The sequence below is a fragment of the Wasmannia auropunctata genome, unplaced genomic scaffold (genome assembly GCF_000956235.1).
Source record: "Wasmannia auropunctata unplaced genomic scaffold, wasmannia.A_1.0 LD334538.1, whole genome shotgun sequence".
NCBI classification, from domain to species: Eukaryota; Metazoa; Arthropoda; class Insecta; order Hymenoptera; family Formicidae; genus Wasmannia; species Wasmannia auropunctata.
The window spans coordinates 576232-599977 of record NW_012028352.1 but is presented as its reverse complement, the minus strand read 5'-3'; the positions used below and the strand labels follow the sequence as shown (position 1 = coordinate 599977).

At 49.6% G+C, this 23746-nt stretch overlaps 1 protein-coding gene across 1 annotated transcript in view; it reads left to right on the top strand.

Moving 5' to 3' along the window:
- The window catches only part of LOC105458394 (Krueppel homolog 1), an 81421-nt gene that overhangs the window by 11732 nt on the left and 45943 nt on the right, over positions 1 to 23746 (top strand). The window contains exon 3 of the mRNA XM_011703666.1: positions 21292 to 21616. Coding sequence (XP_011701968.1) covers positions 21292 to 21616 — 325 coding nt within the window. The remainder of the gene's footprint in view (positions 1 to 21291; positions 21617 to 23746) is intronic.

Here is a 23746-nt window from a genome sequence, read left to right as displayed (position 1 = left end):
GAGAGAGAGAGAGAGAGAGAGAGGGCTCGACGAAGAGACAGCGACATGTGCAAAGCGAACGTGAGACGAGGACGGAAGAAGCTACGGAGAAACTATGAGAGACAGAGAGAGGAAAGAAGAAAGATGGACACTGTCGGATAGATACTCCGACTCTCTCTGTGCTTTCTCTCTCTTTCGCTCTGTCTGCTTCTCTCTCATTTTAATCGTGTCCTTGTCCCGCCGATGGACGCGGGAGGAAGGTCCGCTCGGCGAGTCCGCGCCACGGGTCCGACCGTATCTTCCACGGGCCTTTATCCCCACTAGGAATTTATCTCGCCGCGTTACTATGCGCCTACGTCCCCACTAGAGCACGGTCCCAAATTTAGCCGAAGACCATTGGTCGATCGCACACTACTTCCAGATTAGGAACTCCCTCCGTGCCAACCACTATTTTTGGCGGTCCGAACTAGGCGTTCTACGTCGCTTCCGAAACCAATGGTACGCTCTTCGCCGACATGATCTTGAGACGTTTCAATGGAGACGTTTCGATTTCGTCAAATTCGCGTCGTATCGATTAACGCGTAAATTACTACAGTCGTACAATACTATTCGTATACGTGCAAAATCATTCTCTTCAAATCTTACAAAAACCTGCTCGACTTTTGAACAACTTCGAGTGCGATCTTTGATGTAACTTGGCGTCGTTGCAGATCTATGCAACCCTAGCCGTCTCTGAAACCCCCTGTAGATACAGCGTGCGTTGCCGGCAATAGCAGCAGGCGCTACCCCACTCTTATACTCTCCTGGATCCGCTCTGGTGGCTTCTCGAGGCGAGTACTCTACCTTCGGACCTTCGCGCCAGTGCTCCCCACCGTACAATGTGCGGCCAATCCGCGGCGAGGACGCCGGCATGAAGCCTACGCGGCGACGGCCAAACCGATTCTCGCCGGCGCCCCAGCATTTTATACGGAAAAGACTCTTTAACGAAGCACAAGGTGCGCACGCACGATCAACTTCACGCGACACCACGCGCGCACCGCGTCACACACACAAACGGGGAGGCGAGAGTGCGACGAAGACGACGACGCCGACGCCGACGCCGACGCCTACGACGACGACGACGACAACGACCATCACCACCACGAAGACCACGACAGTACCGACCACGAGGACCGGTGACGTTTCCCGCTTCATCATCATCTCCCTCTCCTCTCCCACGCACTGTTAACCCGCAGTAAAAAGAAATTGGGGACCAAATCTGGACGATAAAAAAAAAGGGAGCAACAGTGGTAGATCATTGGGACCAAGAAACTACAAGAGTTTGCCAGTGAGACTGATCGACAGAAGATGATAGATTTTTGAGAGAAAAAGTTGAAAGAAAAGAGACAGCCATCGCTCATTGATATAGAAAGAATCTCACGAGGAAATCCGTGTCCATTTTCGAGGGGCTAACGTGGGGACTTTCGGGGGGGACCGTCGAGAGAGCCTCGAGAAGGTGTCGAACTGTCGATCTGTCTCGTCTCAGGCTGAATAGCAGTAACGCTTGTGAAAGAAGACTATTGACAACGTGCGCGCGGTTGACAGCTGACAGTGCTAGATCCTCTCGTCGTCTCGTCTCGTTCTCCGTTCCTTCCTTTCCCGTTTCTGCGTATTTCAATTCCGTCGGTTCTCCAAACGCTCCTTCCTCGTTCTCTCCCCATTTTCTCGGCTCCCTCTCCATATCTTTGTACAGTCTTCTTCTTCTTCGTCACCCTCCTCCACCGGATCCGCCGCCCCCACCAGAGCGACCAGCCGCGCCGCGAAGTGCCGAACGATGAACTCGGGCAACAGTGTGCCATATTTTGTGATCTTTTTACCTAGCTCCTACCACCGCGATTTAACTGTGATCCACCTACTGTAGAGACTCGCGCACGAGAGGTAAGAGGCAACACGGAAAACCATGAATACACGAAGTCAATAGGGATGCAAGTCAAGTTACTCGCTCACCTTCCTCAACAAAAAAGTGATGGAAAAGGTAAACAAATAAACTGGTACTTGACCGGTCCCTCCATTGACTGCGTGTAAGCAAGTAACCTGGTATCATCGCGCGCGGAGGGAAAGGGGGGAGCGACTGGACGGCGAGCGAATGTCCTGGCACCTCGTTTCATTTCCGGATTTGCTTCCATTGTGCAAGCTAACGCGGCTAACTCGCCGGTAGTTCCGGTACCGCGAGCGTGACCAGCCAGGGCGACATTGACATCTTCGGCGTCCACGCGCTCCTTCGTCATTCGCATTCACGAAACCGGCCACCTTAGCCTTTAAGACCGGACCCCACGTCGAACGTGTCCTTCCTCAGGATCGCGTACCGCGGCCACACACATTCCGGAACGAGGACGACGCGCTCCTTCGAGCGCGAACGACACTGCCCACTGGATGACGCGACGTCGAGAGAGATACCCGAGAAGAAAGATCATCGCGTTTACCGTTCGCGAAAGCCTTACACCACGCACTCCGCGAAACTTGCACTTCGTATTCCCGCGTCTCTGTTACCTCCCGAACAAAGAAGATACTCGAGCCGGTACTCCGTTCGATTCTACTCTACGCGAACGTTTTCCTAAATCCGCTCTCTAACGAAATTATCTCAAATTACGCGAATAAATTTATAAAAGCTTCGCGAACTTAAAACGTCGATCCAGTATATTTTGATTCGCGCATATTCTATACATAGCTCCAAATGACGTCTTCCTTAAGACAACGTACATTGACATACGATTTTCGTGATATGATAAATAAAATTCATAATCAGACAATCACATTTAGCGCTAAATACAGATCACGCGTGCTAGATGTAGATCACGATCGACGTTGACTGTCTCTCTTTCGGGGTGTACCGATCGTGCGGGGAGGTACGAGGCGCGTCTCGACCTACTCCAACGTCGAGACGGACTGATCGACCTCCCGTGACGCTCCGTCACTTGCCAGTCGGCAAGAAACTTGTCCCGGACGGTTTCGTATTCACGGGCTCGGCTGCACAAGTTCCGCGTAATACTATGTATCGGTATTTTTCGCGATTCTCAAGCCGGCACGGCAGGCGGCACCATAGACGACGAGATCGCTCGCGTGTAGAAGGAAATGAGAGTCGAGAGTGAGAGGCGTGGAGAGTTTGTGGAAGGAAAGGAGAAAGAGAATGAAACAGAGGGACAGAGAGAGAAAGAGAAAGAGTGAGAATTGAAGGTAGAAATTACTCGTGTGCTAATAAATCTTGCGAGAACACTGCTTGTTATAAAATAAGAAGAAAACATAATATATTTTTACGAGACTGAGAATAAAATTAAACTCCTGAAACTTTAATTAAAATAATAAAAGAAGCGAGGATCGCTCGAGGCGGTAAAGAGACACTAAGGAAGATGCCACGCGTGCAGATCGCGGATCGCGCGTACGCATGAAGAAAAATGATTTCGCTGGCAAAAAGCCAACCCCTCCCCGCGCGTTTCTCGTGGGAATTTCGCTGAGGTTCGACGAGGGGAGAAATTTGAGTTACCTACGGGCCGCGCGAAAAAACTTGCGACGTGGGATAAGCTTCGTTTTGTTCAAACGACATAACGAGCTCCGGCGCTCTACGGACGGAGGAAAAATCATCGGCCCGCGATAGCCAAGTCATCTTGTTACATCGTCGCGGTTGATCAACGGCGAGCAACAATCGGAGCTTGTACTCGACGCTGCTTAATGTTTCGTTCGGCATGGCTCGAGCGGTTATTTATCTCGACAAGCGATCTATTAAGCATACCGACGCTATATTGTAACGCGGCTTTCCCCCCTGGGTTCCCCTTTTTCGGTGCGCGCGTTCGCTTTTCCGAGTTCATTGACACCGTCGCCGTCTCGCGATTCGCGAAGCGCGGGTGGAACCGAAGAAAAGATAGAAAAGACGAAAGAGGCGGGAGGACGAGGAGGACGAGGATTTAATGAGAAGAAAAGACGCGCGGGTACACGTCGCGGAGAAAGGGAGGACGGTGGAATATGAGAGGCTGGCGGGGAAAGAAGCAGAGAGTGAGAGAGAGAGAAAGAAAGAACTCCGGGAGGATGTGGCAACGGCGCGAATGCAGAATGCACGCTGACATAAAACATACATATATGCAAGATGCAGCGGCCAGCATCCTGCGTTCTCTCTCTGCCAGGCGCGCCGCTTGCGGACGGCTCGACCGTGAGCCACGATGTGCAGCACGGCACTCACGGGGCCTTCGGATTCCACGCGATTTGACTCGGTGTTACTTTTGACTATCCTCTTACGTCCTGGGAACGTTGATCCCGCTTGCGCGAGACCTTCGCAAGAACGCGTCGTTACGCGACCTTCGCCACATGGCGTCACAATATTTCGCACCTCGGCCGCCACTCCAAAATCCGTGTCAATGTTCAATCGCTATCCTCACTCATGTTCTACAATCGCGGCTTATTGAAAACCACTTAAGGTTAAATAACGCATATTACAACAGACAGATTATATAGTATAAAAAATTGAATGTTTGGAATCATAAATACTATGAATAATTTAAAAAAAGATAAAACTGCCATTTTTATGTACTGATAATTTTTCATTGAATTTTAAAAAGCAGATTTATTTAACTTATGACTCCTCGACGTTTTTTAAGCGTAATTTGCAAAGCTACTTCTTATACGTCTTGCATAACTTGACAAACAAATAAGAAAAAATTATTGCACATCTAATCGCGCTGATCTTTCAAGTTCCATCTGCGCATCGAAAACGAGGAGCGAAGAAAGAGATCGAGCGCATCGCGCGGCTGGTGAACCTGACCTCCGACAACGTAGCCGGCGTCGGAGGCGTTCGGCATTCTCCCGAAGTCTCGCCGAGTCTCCGTCTCGTTCTGATTCGTCTCTCTTTCTCTCCCCCGAGTCACGCTTCGGCGTCATTAAAATAAATTAGAGATTATCAAAGACAGTTCGCCGGCTTTCTTTCATCAAGCGACTCGCAGCGGAGCAAGACCCGCGACCGCAAGACCGTCTTAGGGGAAAAAAAGCGAAAAAAAAATATATCGCGAAACAGTGAAATATTGACGGCGCAGACAATTTTCTACAAAGTCAGCTTCTTCGATGTTAAAATCGTCGAGGATACTCGGTCGCGACGAGTTATTCTTAAGAAAATTCCTCGGTTCGCGGACGATGCGACGATAAGATAGCGAGAACTCGACCGTTGGTCGAACGCGCGCAATTTCTCACCGACGCGTCAGGGTCGTCTCCAGTGTCGAGGATTCAGCAATCGGTCGCGTACTCGGTCAAGGTTGCGCGGATATCGAGACGTTAATGCCACGTCGGCCGATCGACTGGCTCGCGAACGCAAACGTGGCCGGCGTGCCAACGCGGACGACGGCGACCGGGCGTCGTTTCGCGCGAAACGATATTTTCGATATTTGCATTTCCGCGCGCGAGTAGAGAGCCTCACGAGAGCGCCAATTTATTACTCCATACATCGCGCGCGGCTTGACGTTAATTACGCTCAAGATAATTTTCCTGTTCTGCGAACGTCGTTCGACTTGCCGATCGATTCGCGATCGATCTCTTCTGTTTGCCTCATTCCCTCCCCCTCCCGCTCCTCGTAGGCGTATATACTCCTTTCTTTTCACGATCATCGCTACAATATTCTACCGACTTATCGGGCGGCGACTTATCGGCCCCGAGCTCCAGCTGTCGCCGGTAGCTCTCTGAAAGCCCCGTTTCTCGAGCTGGCGTGCCCGGCTCCGTACACGCCGCCCGGGAGTAGGTGCGCAGGAAACGAAAACAAAGAGTCGGAAGGAGAGCGAGGAGGAATGATTTTCCACGGACTGTACCGCGGCGGTACTGACCACCGACAAGTCCGCTCATATTGTCTTACCTTGCCGCAGCCGCGACCGCGATCGCCGACGTCCGCCCGCCCGCCCGTCCCGCCTGTCGCGTCGCGTCGCGTCGCCTCGCGTCGCGTCACGCCGACTGTTAGCATACGTTTGATATGATAAAAAAAATGACGTGACGCGAGAACGCAAGGTTACTGCCACAAGCGGGGCCGGCCGATACGTCGGTATGACGCCGGCGGCTACGAGGACCCCACCAGGCCTCCACAGCCTCCTCTCGAGAGCGCGTCTGCATGCGAGCGTGAAAGTAGGATTTTCGTCGCTGGCCATGTCGCGACGGCGGAGACCGTGAGAAAAGAAGACGAAAAAAAAAAGACGATGGAGAAGACGAATCGAAACGGAATACTGCGGAATTGCATTATCGTCGTATGAATGCGAAAGAGCCGCTGCCGACGGTGCGTCGCCATTGCGACGCGACTTCGATCACCGGCGAATAAAAACGGAGCGAGTGTCGCCGTGCCGCGCGTACCGATTTGTAACGTCGCGCGTCGCGCGTCAGCTGAACGTCGGCTTAATTAATATCGAAGTCCATTTATCGCGGCTCGTTTGCTAGCAAGCAGTCGTCGGCGTCACCGCGATCCTCCGCTGCTCCGCGCGCGCGGAACGCAGCGCGATCCCGCAGAGCGAAGACAGCGGCAGCGCAAGCGGGACCGCAGACCGGGTAAGGGACCCCCCCCGGAGAGAGGAGGACGAAGAACCGGCGCGTAATCTGACACGGTCTTGCACGGATGCAGCCGGTTCTTAAATCCGGTATTATTTGCCCTTTTCCTTGCGTACCGAAAGTGCAACGAGTCGTCGACGCCGACAAGTCGCGACGCGGCGCGGAGCGGGAATAGCCGCGCGAACGTTGCGCGCCGTTACGCACGTAGCGTCCCCTTGGCACTTATCAACGTGACCTCCTCTCCTCCTCCGTCAAAAGTAAAAAGACTGAATTCTAAAAATGTATACTTATTACAGCGTTCGCCGCAATCGCTGCAGTGTAACTCTTATTTTCATTGTCGCGGTGCGCTATATCTGAATCGCCTACTCAACTCGTCGTTATTAATATACAAACGAGAAACGGTTTATTAAAGATTCCTACGCGAGTGAAAAATATAGTTCCATCGACGCGGATCGAAATATCGTGCGGGACCGTGGCGCGCTATCGGCGCGGCGGTATGACGTAGGTACGCGCGAGCGTGATGTAACTCGTCGCATTCGACTTGCGGACAGTTGGGCGAAGCCGAAACAATCGCGGCATAAGAATGCAACCGCATCCTACATAATACGTGCGCACGGCCGAGAGAGCGTCCTCGTTTGTAATTCCGCAGAATGCGGAAATATCGAACGGCCGCTGGAAATCGCGCGTGTGGCCGCGCGAACGCGCGTGGAAGCTCTCGCCGTTTCTCGCGTGTGTCGAGCGCTCGTTATCGGCGATGTTCTCGTGGCGACACGAAGGGAAAGAAGGACGAATAGTAGGACAAAGATGAGGAAGAACGGAGAAAGAGGCGAGAAAGAGAACTGGAGAATGCAAGGACGCGAAAAGAAGCCCGATTCCGATAGCGCGTGCTCTCACCCGATCGTCCGCGGGCGAATCGATATACCGTGGACTTTCGGGAATCGGGAAAGGTGCGAGAGGGATCGCGTAGAGAGCGAGCGATGATTTGGTCATTACGCGCGCGCAGATTCGCGGTCGGCTCTTCCGCTTACTCCGGATCGTCGCAGCGACCGCAAAAGCGGCGCGTATCCGCGCCGGCCGGCGCGTCGCATCGCCGGCAGCATCGACCGTTGCCCGCCCGCGAATCGATATACGGCGATTAAAACTAAAATATCCCAGCGAGAGCGGAGAAAATGTTAAATTACTCCCCCGCTCGGCCGGGCGGCGCGGACGGCGCGGCGAGGCGTAACGCCGCCGTCCTAAAAATGAGGATCCATAAATAATGGAAGAATTTGCGCGTGGATTCCCTAATCAGCATACCACCCATCGAGATACCCCGGTATATTTGTATGCAAACGTTTGTAAGTGCACGAGGGCCCCGGCAACGAGGTCGGCGGGAGGGAAGGGAAAAAAGGGAGGGACGTGCAGGAGGGACGATGGAGCGCGGCGACTCCGCGATCAGGAGCGTCGGCGTCGGTTGTACGCGGCGGCGTGTATACATATTTATACGCGTGCGGTGTGTAAAGCCACGCGTGTGTGCACATTTGCGAACGCATGCGCAGACCAGCGGCGTGTGCATGCGTGCATGCGTGCGTGAATGCGTGCGATGTACGATGACTCAGAAAGTTGACAAGTTTCCACGCGACGGCTGAGACGCGATCAAGAACGAATTGAAATCAAGTAGGGACTTTCCAAACGGACTTTTCTGATGAAATTTAAGGTCAATTCTTCTTTTTTACAGTCATGTTGAGGACAAGGTTCAAATTATGAGTAGCAATAAAAAAAATTATTGCTACTTTTTTTCCAGCTGTTTTCTGATTACCGGACAGTCTAGATATTTTGCAAATGGATCGTGCGTAAATGTGCGACGGGTGGTCTATGCGCGGAATATGTAAATCGCCGCCTTATAAGTAATCTACGTAGATAAACGATAAAACGCAACCGCGGCTTTCCATTATTCGAGTAATCAGATAGCGTATAAAGTTTAAGTGTCTCACGTGTAGACTATCCGTAGACGTCGGTGGCGTAGATTCTTCCCCTCTGTCGTCGCCTTCGCGATCCTTGGTGATCGTTCCCGGCGGAGATCAACGGTACTCGGGACTGCTGGAAAGCATAAGGCATAGTTATATACATTGCGAAACGATCGGTCGCAGAATCTCTGAGTGACATGCATGCGCGATTGCGTCACGCGAATTAATTAATTAATTTTCAATTGACAAGTGCAACGCAGTTAATCGTAGCATCGCTCGTATACCGTCTTATTTTTACGACGCGCGACGTATAATTCTGTTTGTTAATGTTTGTTGCCGCGATACTTTAGCGAAAGCGATCGAAATCCTGCCGACTGGATCGCGCGCGAGTTACATCATTGCCGATAGCGAATGTACCGCGAAACTCGCGGGCGCGGGTGTGAAATTCGACCGGGAATCGCGAGATTTATTTTTTCCGGAGCTTCGGGAGGAGAGAGAGAGAGAGGGAGAGAGAGAGAGAGAGAGAGAGAGAGAGAGGACCGGAGGCTGGAGAACTATGATAAACAAATGAGACTTGGCAACGCGGCCGTCGACGACTGCAGCAGCCAAGGCCTGCCGGACTTTTATTTTTTCTCTCTTTCTCTCTCTTCTTTCCCCGCTTCTTTCTTTCACTCGCTCGGCCTTTTCTACTCTGCCCCGCGCGTCCCTGTTCGCGCCCTCTTGTTCATTGCCTCCTGCCCCACCACGCGGGAGGGAGCGCGAAGGCGGCGATGTGGTGGAGGCGGCGGCGGTGGAGGAAGAAGAGGCTCACACAGAGACTCTTATTTGCTTCTTTCGTTATTCCCCTTATTTTCCTCCCCGCTTGCCGCCAACGACCGCCGCTGCCTTCTTTCGCCGCTCTCTTTCTTCTTCTGCTATTACTTCCCTTCTTCCTCCACTTCTTTCTCTTTTTCTCTCACGCGGATACGCATCCCCTCGCCCGACTGCAACTCCGCCGGCCTTTCAGCCCCTCGAACAGCAGTTTATTTTTATTGCGATGTTCTTTCCCCCCTTCCCTCCCTGCCCCCCGCCTATCCCCCCATTCGCTCCCCCTCTGCCCGCATCCCCGACCTCGAACGACGCTCGTGCTCGAGTTCTTTTTATCCGCGTTGCTCCCGCGTTCTTTCATCTTTTCTTTCTTTCTTTCTTTCTTTCCGCGCCGCGCTCGCGTTGCCCGTGGTCAGTAATTTCGCGAAGGGGTGGCGACGAGAATGCGCGCCTCGGCCTTCGCGCGGTGGCGTCTTCTTTTTGCCGCCGCCTCTCCCTCCACCCTCCGCCTCGTCCTCCCACTCTATCCGCTTTCGTGTTCTTTTCTCGGCTCTCCTTTTTTCCGTCCCGCGCCGTTCTTATTCCTCTCGTATACGCGCGCTGCGGTCGCGCGATAGGGAAAAGTATTGACTTGCGAACAAACGGCGGCGCGGCCGAGCGCTCTCATTGCCGCGATATATAACCGGGGGTATTTGCGGAGTTAATGGCCCGCTCCTTATCCGCGCGACGATCGCACGATCGGCCCGGCGATACCGCGGCCGATACCGCGATACACGTTAACGCGCGATCGGACAAACACTGTAAATCGCTCTTAAATTAAAACGCGAGCGCGGGCCCGGCCGCGCGTTATTTCGACACGCGGTAATATCCGCGCGACTTCGCTCGCGCGATATCCCGATAAATCCTGTCTCCGATCGCACACGCGGAAAGGATCGAGTATCGATAATTCAATTATTTAACACGCCCAATGGTCGTGAGACATTAGCGGCGTAATCCAATGGGATATTAGCTATGCAAAATAATTCTCGATTGGCGAGTCCGCTCGGCTCGGACTCGCTCAGACCGAGAAGTCACCACTTAACCGGTCTTATTATTGACAGTGAATTAATGGACTTAATTGATATGTCTCGTTCCTACGCTCGGTACTTCTCTCTTCTTTATGCGGCGCATTTACGGTGCGGAAAAATGAGACGCTCGAAATGACGAAAGAAATCGCAATGAAATCACCCGATTAATTTTTATGCGAGCTTTAATAACGCCGTTCAAAAACACCGTCGACTCGCAACAAACTCCGAATGCGATATCTCGATCGTCTTATATTACTCGATATCTCCCGATACACTTTCTCCACGGCTCGCTACTTTACTGTACCACACGCTGCGCAGCTCACTTATGGTCGTTGCACTTCTCTCTCTCTCTCTCTTTCAGTTTTCCACATAACTCTACGCCGCAGTGCCATTTAACAACTTTATTATTACGAAGTTTAACGTTGTCGATCACGTATATATTCTGATTGGAAAATAACGACTACTTTCGCATAGACGCCTATCGAACAGAAAAAATGCAAAATAATATGTTATTAAAATACGTCATTTAAGATTCACACACAGACTTAAAATATATAACATCTTTTAGTATTTATCGAAAGATAAAATATTGAACGATATAATGAAGCAAGCCCGAATAATGCAAGGCAAGCTGAAACTTTTAAGCAGATACCAAAATATGAATTGGAAAAATAAATTTAACATGACGAGAACATTTTCACGAGGTGGAAACATTATACGTTTAGCAGGATATGTATGATTATATATTTTTTAAAACAAAACGCCCGGCCCGTGATATCCCGGGAATTTTTTAATATTCACGTGAATCGTCGGCTTTTTCCTAAATTTTTTATTCGTCTCGTTAAGTCGACCTTCATCCAGCAGAGAACGGAGATCTCGCCGATGCGGATAATCCGATTGAAAGTTTCGGCCCGGGAACAACTTTCGGGACTTTTGCAATCCCTCTCGCGTCCATTTCTCGAAAGAAGAGGATGGGAGGAAAAAAAGATCAACTGGAGAAAGAGACACGGCCGTGTCACGTGTTCCCTTCTTCCGGCCCCATTGAGAATTCTCACGGACACGCACACACGCACGGCGCGTGTGTGGTGAGCGTCTTATCGCGACGCGTCACTGATAAAGCAGCCATGATGGATAGGCGAAGAGTCTCCACCGCAGACTCCGCCCTGTTTTTTTCTCTCTCCTTCTCTAGGCGGACGCGCTTTTAGCACGCACTTTTCTACGCCGTTAACCTTCGCGACTCCACGCCCAAAATAAATCGTCGGAAGGCAGGGAAGAGCATGGCGAGCGCGGCGGCGAGAGAGAAATCCGTTGGAAATATCGAAACTTGGAAAATCCTTTCGATCGAACCTCAAAATGTGAATTGTCGCCTAAATATGATTATTGAACATTATAACACGCAACGGTGGGTATGAACAACTAATAGGATTTAGTGATAATTAGTCGAATTAATTAAATTCTTTAATGTTTAAGTCAAGAGGAAATTTGTGCCATTTGAATTTAACGATGGAATACAATAATTTATAACAATGGAAAATCAAGCGTTAGCAACTGTTACGAATAGCTTTTTAAATAGAATTATAATTTATAAAGACGGATGAGAGAACCGTTATCGAAACTATACTATTAACGAATTACGAAGACGATTCACGTGCTTTTGGGAAATCGATCGAAAGCTCTCTTCCCTATCCTCGTGCATTTTTATCCCGATATCGACCAGTTCGTTATCTCCGCAAATTTCATTAGATATATGCATCATGCACGAGCGGCGGAATGATTGGTAAGGTGCCAGGAATTGAATGGCTCACTTCACCGTGGAGCTTATCCGATAGCCCAAAAGGCCGGTGGCATGTAGTCCTTAAATTAGTCCAAAATTATTCGGCGCGTTTCGCAATTAATTAAAGCTTAATATCGGACTTTCCACTCGGAAATTAGCTGTAATCGGATAATCAATATCTGTATTAATATATACATATATATTATACTATATAATGGAATATTATAACGTATGTAAGAGCAGGAGGGAGAAAGAGAGAGGGGGAGACAGGGAGAAAGAGAGAGACAGAGTTACATCCCACCACGAAACCATCCCATCGAATTTGCAAAGGTCGATGCTTCCGCGGCAAGACGCAACTCGAATTATCCCCTTGCACGTCATTCCATGGTAATTTCCGCGTCCCCTAATCCCGTCGTGTCGCGTTCCCGGTCGCGGTGCGGATGCGTCACCCTCTGAATCCGACTTCCTCGTCGTGCGAGTTCCGGGCGAGAGGCGCGTAGGCGGAGGGGCAGCAGGAGGGATGGACGGCTTAACGGAGGAGGATCATTATCGTTCGCGATGACACGAAGAAAAATCACGACGGCGAGTGGAAAAATCCGTCGGGTCGAGGATGACACCTCCGATCGACGCGCACACTTCCTGAACCGGCCGGATCGGCCCTGCCCCCCTCCTCTCGCATCGCCGTTCGCCCGCCGCGCCGCAAACGCGCGTACGCGCCTTTCTCTCTCGTTCTCCTCTCTCTGGTCGCGCGCCCGCGAGCGAGCAGAGGGTGGAGGAAGAGAAGTAACGGCCGGCGGTGGAGTAGAAGCGGGCACGAGGACAAGGCGGCCCAGGAGAGGCAGGAGGCGAGGAGAAGGACGCGTATGACGAGAAGTCGCAACGGCGGGCAAGGAGGTAGAGCAGGGGGGCCAGCTAGCGAAGGGGGGTTGCGTGAAAGAGGAGAGATAGCTCGCGTAAAGCTGTGCGGGCGCGATTGGCCGTTTCCGCCGTGTCGCTCATACCGATTGGCGGGTCTGGCCTTTCTCCCTCCCCCCCCTGGAATATATCGTGTTATTTCAATCGATATCTCTTCGAGTAGCCAGTGACGGATTTTTCGTTCACCGCGGCCGCCTTATCAGCGCGCCTTTCCACCGCGCGCGCTGACGGCGCTTTTTTTCTCCATCGTCCCCCGTTTAGCGCACGCACGTAGCGGACGGCGGACGGAGACCAAGAAATCGCCGTGTCCCCCCCTTTGGGCCGGTTTAGTTCGCGAGAGACGCCGCACGCTCGCGTACAGCGCTATGTCCGCGCTTTTGCATCCGGTGCTACCCGCGCGCGGGCCTACCCCCGGTGTGTATATAAAAAAACTCTTCCCGGGTGGAAAAAGTGATAGTTTCTTGGCGAACGTCGTGGTCTCTCTCGTGTAATTCATCGAACACCTCTCGTCGCGCGCGCGGGCCCCGTACCCTGTCCGCGGGCCATCCAGCCGCCGTCGTCGCACGGTCGCGCGCGCTCACGGTAACGCGGCAACGAGCGCGGTGAACGAAAGTAGTGCGATACCGCGTGCTGACTCGAGATGTAACGAGATTGTTGAAATCCGGAGAAACGTGTCGACCGCTTACATTGGGCCCCGTAGAACGACAAGGAAATCGGCTTAATTAATCTATTGCGAACGTGCGTGAATCGATAATTCATTCAAGACAAAGGCTTTCGTTAATTAGAGGAAAAAAGGGAAAAACTCGGGAAAAGTGTACGGAAAATTAACGGAGAATCCTCTTGCCGATCGCTCGCCGAAGCAACTGATAGCTTTCGGCGCCAAGGACTTTGTTCGCGAGTGCAAGGCCGTGGCACGTGCTTACGCAACGATCAGCGGTACCGTTGCGCAAAGGATGATGATCGGTCGAGCGTCGGGTCGTACGGGGTAAGGTCCGTTCGTCAACGAGCGTGCCGCGCGGCGGACCTACCGCTGCCGTGTCCCTCATCAAAGGGAATCGTAACGAGAGTTAATGAGGAGGTCCGATAATCGTCATATACTTCACGTCGATCCGCTGCTTGCGCAACACCCATGGAACGCGCGAGCATTAATTGGCCGATCGGGAAAGTAATCGCGGCGAACGACAAACGATATCTTTCGCACGAGCCGTTATAAAACAAAGAGAGAAAACCATGGGGTTCCGTAAACGCATGCGAAGGCAGCCGCTGTCGTTCCCTCACGCGGCGATTTCCCCATTCCCGATTACGTAAGGCCCCGTCGAGATCGGAGGAGGCCTCGCCCCGTTGAGACGTGAAACGCGCACAATGAGGAGCCGCCGTAGTTTGGGAAAAAGATCGGCGGGCGAGATTGATTGGAACAATGGCGATCGAAGAGCCAGCCCGCACGCACCGCGTTCGCGGCGGGCAAATATTACCACGAGCGTTAACGGTCAAAAGTCTGTTGCTCAGCTAGTCAGGGACCAAACGCCGTAGATCCTACGGTCATCGGCTGGACCGAGAGATCCATTCTAGTCGTATACCACCCTGTGGAAAGTTACTCTCTGTGAACTTTTACAACAATAGCGCATCCGTGCGTGTGAACTCATTCTGTACATATATGTTTTCTCAATCGCGACGCGAAGTCACGTGTGTTACGAGCGACGACGGTATATCCTTCGTGTCAAACGAAGAGAGACATTCTCGCGTGCGGGAAACACAGCCTCCCGGGACGCGACTTTAAATTCCATATCGAGTGGTCGAAGGGCGCGCGAGCGCTCGCGATCATGCCGGCAGTGCCGGGGCCCTTCGTGTTGTCGCGCGTGGATCGGGGCGGGTGGGACTCTTCAGGTTGCGTGCTCGAGATTCTTCCCTGAAGATGTATGGCACCAATGAAAGCCACGGGCCGAACCACGGGCCTTGGACACCGCCCCCCGCGCCCCAACCGCTCCCGCCGCAAGCCCAGCATCAAAACCATCCCCGACCTCACCCCCACAACCATCCGCCGAGCCACCCGCCGTACGTACCGCCGGCGTATCAGCATCCTCATCACCACTTGCCGCCTCAGGTAATTATTGATGGATATATTCCACGGCTAGTTTGAGGCCGAGGATCGAAAATTTACGCCTGGAGAGCGGCGACCACGTGGCACCAGAAGAGAGCTTATCCCCGGGGGTGTGTTTGTCACGCCTGCTAAATAGCTATTGCCACGACTCTAATGAATCTAATGAACATAAAGCCTCGAGAATATTTAAAGAATCTAAGAACTAAAACGTGCTTCTTAAATCTCCATACGGTGTTCTTACACATTCGTATTAATAATAATTAATAATAATACGATGCTGTAAATGCAGAGATAATATTAAAAAATAATATTAGGATGAAAAAAAAACCGACAATGGATTTGTTCGAGAAAAATCAGCACAAATCTTATTTACAAATTATTAATTGAAACGGAAGACTAATACGATAAGTATAGTTTTCATTCGTAGCATATAACTATCCCTAGATGCAGGTTCATTCAATTCGACGATTATTCACAAAGTTGAGATTACTACCTGATGACCGCTTATTAAATTATCTACGTGATTCGAATTATGGTTATACCCGCGACAGTGTCTTTACGCGCCGTTAAACGGGAGGGTGTTCGCCAGACAATCGTCGTGCGATCGAAATGCAAACCCGTATCGTAGCCCTAGCCATTACCATACAATCTTCGATCGTACAGATATCTCGTCTTTAAGGTGTCACGCTAAAATCAGTTCCACACGAGGAGCATTCAGATATTTCCGAAAATATCGACGTGACAGGAGCGGCCGAAAATGCCCGTTAATAATTAACACTTTCGAGAAGCCGCGCTAAAAATGACCGTTGCATATTTGATCGCGCTCGTGGAAGTTGGCGCGGGCTCGCGTCGGAAAACTTTCGGATTGAAATTGTTTTTTCCCTCCCCCACTCTCGCGAAAGTAGAGACGTCGCTCTCTTCCCGTCGCGCAGCGTTGTCCCCGATTAGTTTCCCGATGGAAATGGCGACCCTGTATCCATTATATCGTCGAGTCATACGAACCGAGTCGAATATAGCGTTACCCAACGACGTCGAGACAAGACCGCAAGGCCGGCCCGATCATTGATAGACTTTCGCTCGATCGCCGATATTCCGCCTGGCGATCCTGCACACTCTTGACATTGGGCTTGGCTGGCTATCCGCCGACGCACATTAATACGATCGATAGCTCCGCTATCGCGCGATCTCGCGGCCTGCCCGTTTCTTTTCGTCGTTTTTTTTTCTTCTTTACCAGCCTACTCCGCACAAGCCGCAGGATAACGACTACCTTTCGGCATCCTTAATTTCGATGTGCCGCGTCGTGTTATTTGATCCTATCCGCCGACGAAACAGGAAGCCCGATTTTGCCTACTATAGCAGAAGGAAAAAAAAAGAGAGAAGTACTTCATGTATCGAAATTTCGTTTCTTTTCTTCATTTCGTCAATATATTAATTTATCAAAACCAAGTCTATTTTTTCTATTTCTTTTTTTTTTTTTTATAAAATAAACTTTTGTGTAGCTTTTACTAATTGCAAGTCTAATTGCGGCAATTTTTTTAGACGTTATAAAATTAATGGAAATTTACAGCAGATGATATTTGATCGTCTATAATTAAATGATTCATGTAAACGAAGAACTATTCTCTATGAGATATAATAGGTAGGCAAATAGATAGAGCGTCAAAATTGGTGCATCTCTACATTCGACTCTAAAATTAGACAGATGCGAGAAGTAGGGAGGTAGCGAGACAGGACAGACCGCAGAAATCGGTTCCGCGGAAATCAAATCGCCAGATACTCCTTTTTTAAGCAGCTGATCGGCGATTGTCCGCGCCGGCCGGAAACGGACAACATACCTCGCGGAGGATCAACGTGCAACGATTCAGGCGGATTAAAGCTGACAATTACAGGGAACCCCGGGGGGGGAGGGAAGAAGGTGGTAGGTCCCCCTTTTCCTTTATATTACAGTACACACTATCCGCGGCGGTAGTTTAGATAGATAGGTGGGTAGGTAGGTCCGCGAATGAGTCAGGTCATGCTAGGTTAGATTGGACGTTGTCTCCGTACACGTATGCACTCACGTATGCGCACACTACACACACACACACGCATGCACGCGGGTACATGGACAACGATATACCATATGTGAGCCGCTGCTGCACGGCCAGCGTGCGTGGGTGGACGGAGGGCATCGCGTATGCGTGTGCGTGTGCGTGTGTGCGCGCGCGTGGAGAGAAGGCATATGGTCAGCAGGTGAGACCTTCGCTTTGTATTCCAAGTGTATAAAGTAGCCCACTTCGAGTGGCCCGACGTTACTCACGGACGTAACTCACGGTAAAAGGGGAGAGAGAGTAAGAGGGGAAAAAAAGGAAAGAAGGGTTACAACGCCGGGCTCCTCCTGAAATGCTAACGATCCCTTCGAGCATTCAGCATCAGAAGGAGACCTGCCGACGCGCGCGGTAGTACGAGCCATCCGACGCGATTCGAATAGCAGGAAAACGGGGTCGTGCATTTTTCATATCCCCGAGAATCCCGCGGTGAGTTGCCTCGGCGCAACTGTGTCAAAGATGACTCGTCGAAATAAAACAGATACGAAATAAGAGGCGAAACAGTCCCTTATCGCGCGTTAATAAATCACAGTAAGATTGAAAATAGTCGCGATCTTTCGGTAGATTTCGCTGCATTTAGGGAAAGCACGCGGATAGAATTTAATAAGCAATCCGAGAGTTAATAAAAAATGGTAGACAAGGGAGACAGACACAAAAAATTATGAATATCGCAAAGGGTGAGAGCGGGGAAGGGGTAGAATCGGAACGAGAGTTGGCTCCTGAGGAAATACAGTGGGTGTCATTTGATATATTTTTCCATTATTAAGGACATTAAGCCGGCGGCCCGCGGACCAACTCTCTTCTTTCTGTTTTTCTTCTTCCTCTTTCCATTTCTCCTTGCGGGCCCCGGCGCGCGACCGCGACTTCTCTCGTCCTTTCTCTTTTTTTTCCCGCGGCTGGCGACGACGATAAATCAGAAAAAAAGATTCAAACCGCCAGTATGGTCGGGCGTCGGGACGCAATTTTCCGTCTGCCAGGAGATAAAAATTTGATTAATGACCGCGTAGTTTTGAAATTTAAGAAAGGCGCGGCATCCTCGCTCCGAACTCCGACGAAAAACTTCCACGGAGAATAATAGCCCGACATTGTTCGTACGTCGATGCTGTCGAAATCTCGTGATCGTCTCATTACCTCCGAGAACCGTTAAAAAATAATAGCATCTACAGTTTAATGGGCTCTACAATTTAATTGTAATTCGATAATAATGTGATTAAAATTAAAAAAATCGTCAATGTATATTTTATTCCTATGTTTCACTATACCTAAATGCAAGTATATGAAAAAATTCGATAATTATCGATAAAATGTTCTTGCAATGGACCTTGCCAAATTTGCAGCTTTGCCTGCTCATTCTAATTAAGTTTGTTTCTATTCTACTGATCTCACCTCTGGTATTTCCATTTCATACTTCTCAACAATAACATACAGATTGACAGCTCGCGCGATCAGCTGATGAGGGCAATAACCGCAGAATTTGCCGACTTTCACGTTTTTCTTCACAAACATCAATCTTCGAACCATTAAAAAGTAAAATCGCTGTGTATCTCTCTCGATATTAAATTCAGTGCATATTAAATCCGAGTTAAAAAATTATATATTCGAAAATCTCGAATCTAATCTCACGAATACAAAAGTAGAAATCATTTGATCGGCGAAACATCTTACATCCAAAGTTTAAAGAAATCTCGACGGGACACTCGAGGCAGTCATTAAAAATTCGCAACGCGACTCTGCCTCGGCGTCAAACCGTTTTTTCACCCTTTTGTGTCACTCCCGGCTCCCGGTTAATCATCGTGAAAGTTCGTTTACAAGGGACAAGGAATTCGAAAGGGAAAACTCGTGTTGGCAAGCAATTACACCTTAAAAATGCCGAATAAGCGGATTGAGATTACATAACACTAATATATAAAAATCATATTCTCAGTTATATCGATTTACCGCCGATGAATATATCGATAATAGATACATTTTTCTAACTCTTTCTTCATATGAATTAAAGAATTTATATTAATATATTATCTCTGCAGGCGTCAATAACTTTTGAATATCTCGTATTCTATATATAAAAATCGATGCACGTTCTAACGCTCGTTAGGTCGGCATACCATTTGTACATCGATTAAACGACGTCCGTAACATTCCCCTCCTCTCTTGAGTATCGCAAAACAGGAGCAATTTCATTCAAATCGGTGACGAACAACAGCCGGCCGACCGTGTCTGGGCGGAGGTAGAAAAAGGCGAGGAAAAAGGCGCGGAATAAAATCGCGTCGGGCAGCCTCTCCCTCTCCCACGGGGATTAAAGAGTCCAGGGATGCCCAGCGAGCGGCGAGATCGTCGTCACCCCGTCAAGTATCTGCAGTCACGTCGAACGGCAAACGGACGGGGGGGCGGGAGGGAGGGGGAAAGGGTTGAACTCGCGGAAACTTGAGAACCCCCGGTGACAATTTCAATTCTCTCTTCGTCCCGCCCGGCCGCCTCTTTCCCTCTCGCTCTCACGGAGCCCCGTCGCTCCTCTCGTCACGAAAGGGGTGACCTAAGATTCTTAAAACTTCTCACGAGATTTTTCGATTTTAATTACAGTTTTAACATATTTTAATAAAATCCTCCGCCGTCTTTGCGAGTCCATCCGTCCATCTCCTCGCCCCCTCGCCGCCACGCTACCCTCTTCTTTAATTCCGCCAAGTTTTCGGCCCTTCTATTTTACCTCGCGCCGAATCCTACTCGCCCGACCACTCTTGCCGCGGACTGTACGCCCTTTAACGTTAACCCTTTCGTTCGTTCACCTACTACACCCACACCCGCGGTACACTGGCGCAACACCTGTTCCCCGAACGAGGAGAACCCGAAATTGTACGTTCCGGCTACGCGGCCCGATCCGCCGTTCTATCAGTTTCGGTTCTTCCTCACGGCGCTCAGGAAGAACCGGAGATAGTGATTGAGTCGCTCTCTCGTATGCACCGCCGCGCGACTCCATATACGCGAACGCGATTTTTTTTTAGACCGAGATTTCTTTTCACGAGATTCTCGTCGTTGTGCCAAAATCGATGGACGCGAAGCCGATAGTAAACTGTAAGCACCCGAACGGTCGAAGTAATCGCCCACAAAAATTGATACCGAACGTTTGAAAATACGTGACAGATCGAAAATGTAAATGCGTACGACAGACGTACTAAATGTATCGCAGAGATCGTAAAATAACATATCTCAATCGTGTCGCATTCGTAAAACACATGCGCGCTATAACGATAAATCTAAATCAAGCGGAGCTAGGTTATACAAATTTCGTCGGGTTCCAAGTTTCTCACGCTGGTTTGAGAAGCTTGTAGTATCGGTCAGTAGGTCAAGTTGCACCGCACCTTCGTTCCGCGATTATAAACGTTGGCTCTCGGCCTTGCAGTACCACGACCTTGGTAACTTCTAATCGTCAAGTTCAACCACCACTATATAACCCGGATTAGATGATATAACGCCGTAATACGATTACTTCGCGCGTCCTCCTCTTAATTTATCTCTCATTGTCAGTGATATAATTTAAGCTTAATATATCCGTAAAAACTAGCGCAAACAGAAGAGATACGAGGATCGATCGAACCGCGCGTGTTTTGAAATCTGTGCCGAGACTGCGAAAGAATATAATATCTTGGAAGAATGCACTTTTCATTACTGTTAACTGATAATTGTAAAATTTTTCTTTCCTATTTATTTATTTTAAAATATTCTAATGGTATTTATTTAGAATATGATTAATATAAAATTATATATACGATTTAATTGAACTTATTCTTATCTAAATTATTTCTTTATATCAATAAAAATGGATTCCATGATACGATATTCTTTACATTTATCTTGAGGTTTCCTCGCCTTTCAGTGATAAATATTTTTCAAAGCTACTGCATCAAAAGCTTTTGCAAAGCGATCGATATCCAAGAAGGCGAGGTGACCGCTGCAGTTTCGGCAACGTAAAAGCGATGGCGATCGACTACGAAAATGTTGGGCGGTCAGGGTCGATCTGCCATCCCCCGTTGCTCGGCGAAAAGTACAGCGTACCAACTAACCCCGGCAGTTCTTCTCGCAGATCTTCATGCACAAGAGCGCGATGCAGATGCACGCGAGGGAGCTGGGCGCGGGTGCACTGACGGGGAGGCCCGGCGGCGGCGTCGCCGGCGGCCTGGCCGGTCTGGGTGTCGGTGTCGGCGTCGGCGTCGGACCAGGCGGCATGATCGCCGGCAACGAAGTTAAGCCGCACCAGTGCCAGCAGTGCCTCAAATCGTTCTCCAGCAATCACCAGCTCGTGCAGCACATCAGGGTCCACACCGGCGAGAAGCCGTACAAGTGCAGCTACTGCGACCGCAGGTTCAAGCAGCTCAGCCACGTGCAGCAGCACACACGACTGCATACGGGTGAGTGGTTCTCTCTCTAGCTTATCTATTCGCTTGCTACTGTTAATATAACGACATCGGGTCGGCGCGTAAGCTTTTTCTCGATTACGCCCGATTAAAGTTGACCGCCGCGTAATCGGCACCGCCCGTAAATTAATGCAGAATAATACGCGTTAAGCCCTGGGTACCCCACCACACACCGCTGCCCAGGGCTCGTCGTCGTTATAGAACTCGCACCGAGTTATTGGTCAATAAATTAGTGCACGAATATATATTGCTGTTATAGTAAATTCTATGAATACTATATCGCCCGGGCTATAGCCAATAATCAATAAATTAATATGCAGTTATTGTCTGTACGGGCAATCATGCGTCCCGATTGTGACTAACTTCAATGCGCGCCGGTGCGAAATTGCTTTGTGCATGCAACATGCGTGCAAGTAAAATATTCCTACGCTCGTAGATACGGTCGAACGAACGAACGAACGAACGAATGAACGAATGAACGAACGAATGTATATCCCCATCGCCCCGCGTACTGCTCTTTCGCGCCCCGCGAGGCCTTCCGATATTTGGATAACGATGCATCTGCAGCCGCGTAGGAGGCAGCGACTAAAATAACATCCAACCAGGCCGAACCACCAGGCACGAAGGATTCGCAATAATGAGAAAACCCGATCTGGCTGCAAAGGCAAGCCAATGGGTCGCGTCCGGGTAGAAAGAATTTCATTAAGGGATGAGCGTAGTCACTCGGAAGGTATTAGCCTCGCAAGCGAAACGGTCAGCGCGCGCGCCGCGGCACGACTCTGCTGGCCCCTTGGAAAAATCTCGTTGACCTTAACGAAGATTTGCTTTGGCGAGGCAGCGAAAAAAAAACAAACAAAGAACGAGAGAAAGACGCTCCCGCGTCGGGTATTCGAGCTATTTAATCGAACCGTCCGAATCGGTGCGGAGCGAAAGAGAGATACGAAACCCTGAGTAACAATCGATTCGAGAAAAGGCTCATTGACAAAGTAAACGGATCTCCAATGTTTCTTTGCCGACGTAGCGAATCGTTCGAGTCGTTCTCTCAAATCGTCTCTACGACGAATCACGAAGAGCATCGTCTTGCACGACGTAGATCCGCGGTATACTCGCGACTGTGGCTAGAATCGAATCTTCACACGCTTAGAAAGGTTTATAAAAGCAGACGTCGCGAATTTTGACGTGAATATTTTGTGTAACCTGGTTTTCCATGTTGACGCTTATCTTTTTATTTCCACGCCGCGTCGCTTCGGCCGAGCTTGTCGTTTCTTAACTGTAAATAGCGGCGAAAGAAAGACTCGCATTGATTTTAGCCGGCCCATCTCTCGACCTCCCGTCTTCTTACTCCATATCTCTCTCTCTCTCTCTCTCTCTCTCTCTCTCTCTCACTCTCTGTTGCGACCACCCACGTCCAAATAACTACTGCTCAGCCACCCCTTACATTAATAACCGCCCTTCCCCCACATATCCTACCCTTCGTCATCGTCCTCCTCCGCAGGGTGGTGCTCGAGTTGGGCGTGTATGCACGCGCGTATGTAAAGGGTCGCTTTGGATTTCTACACTTCTACCGATAAAATGTTTTAAATGCACCCGTATGCGCAGCCCCCGACCTCGGTTGCACCGAGGGAGAGGGTGCAAACCTTGCAACGGTATCTCGTGACGAGCTGCGAGCGCTCGGAGCCAAGTTTAGCCGCGAATCGAAATATTTCTATTTTCGAACATCTTAAGGAGAAATGATTGGGCGATGCAACATTTATATCCATACAACATGCAAACTCAACAAGAGCTTGTTGACTCCCTGTAAATCATAAATGTTATTTCTTGCTGAACAAGTGCCCGATAATTTGTATTAGTCGATCATAACCAGTTGCAACCTGTTTTTATATTTATCGCTATCCCACTTATTCTTGTATTAGTAGGAATTTTTATCAGAATAAATGTTTAAAATTAAATATAAAAAAACATTGGAAGTTGCGTCAAATACATTCATTAAATTTTGCATTAAATATATAAAAATAACAATTTCAAAATTATATTTAGTTAATTTTCTGTTAATTTTGTTTAGCTCTACCGTTCTTGCAGCACAAGATTACGTATATATATGTACAGATATATATATATATATAT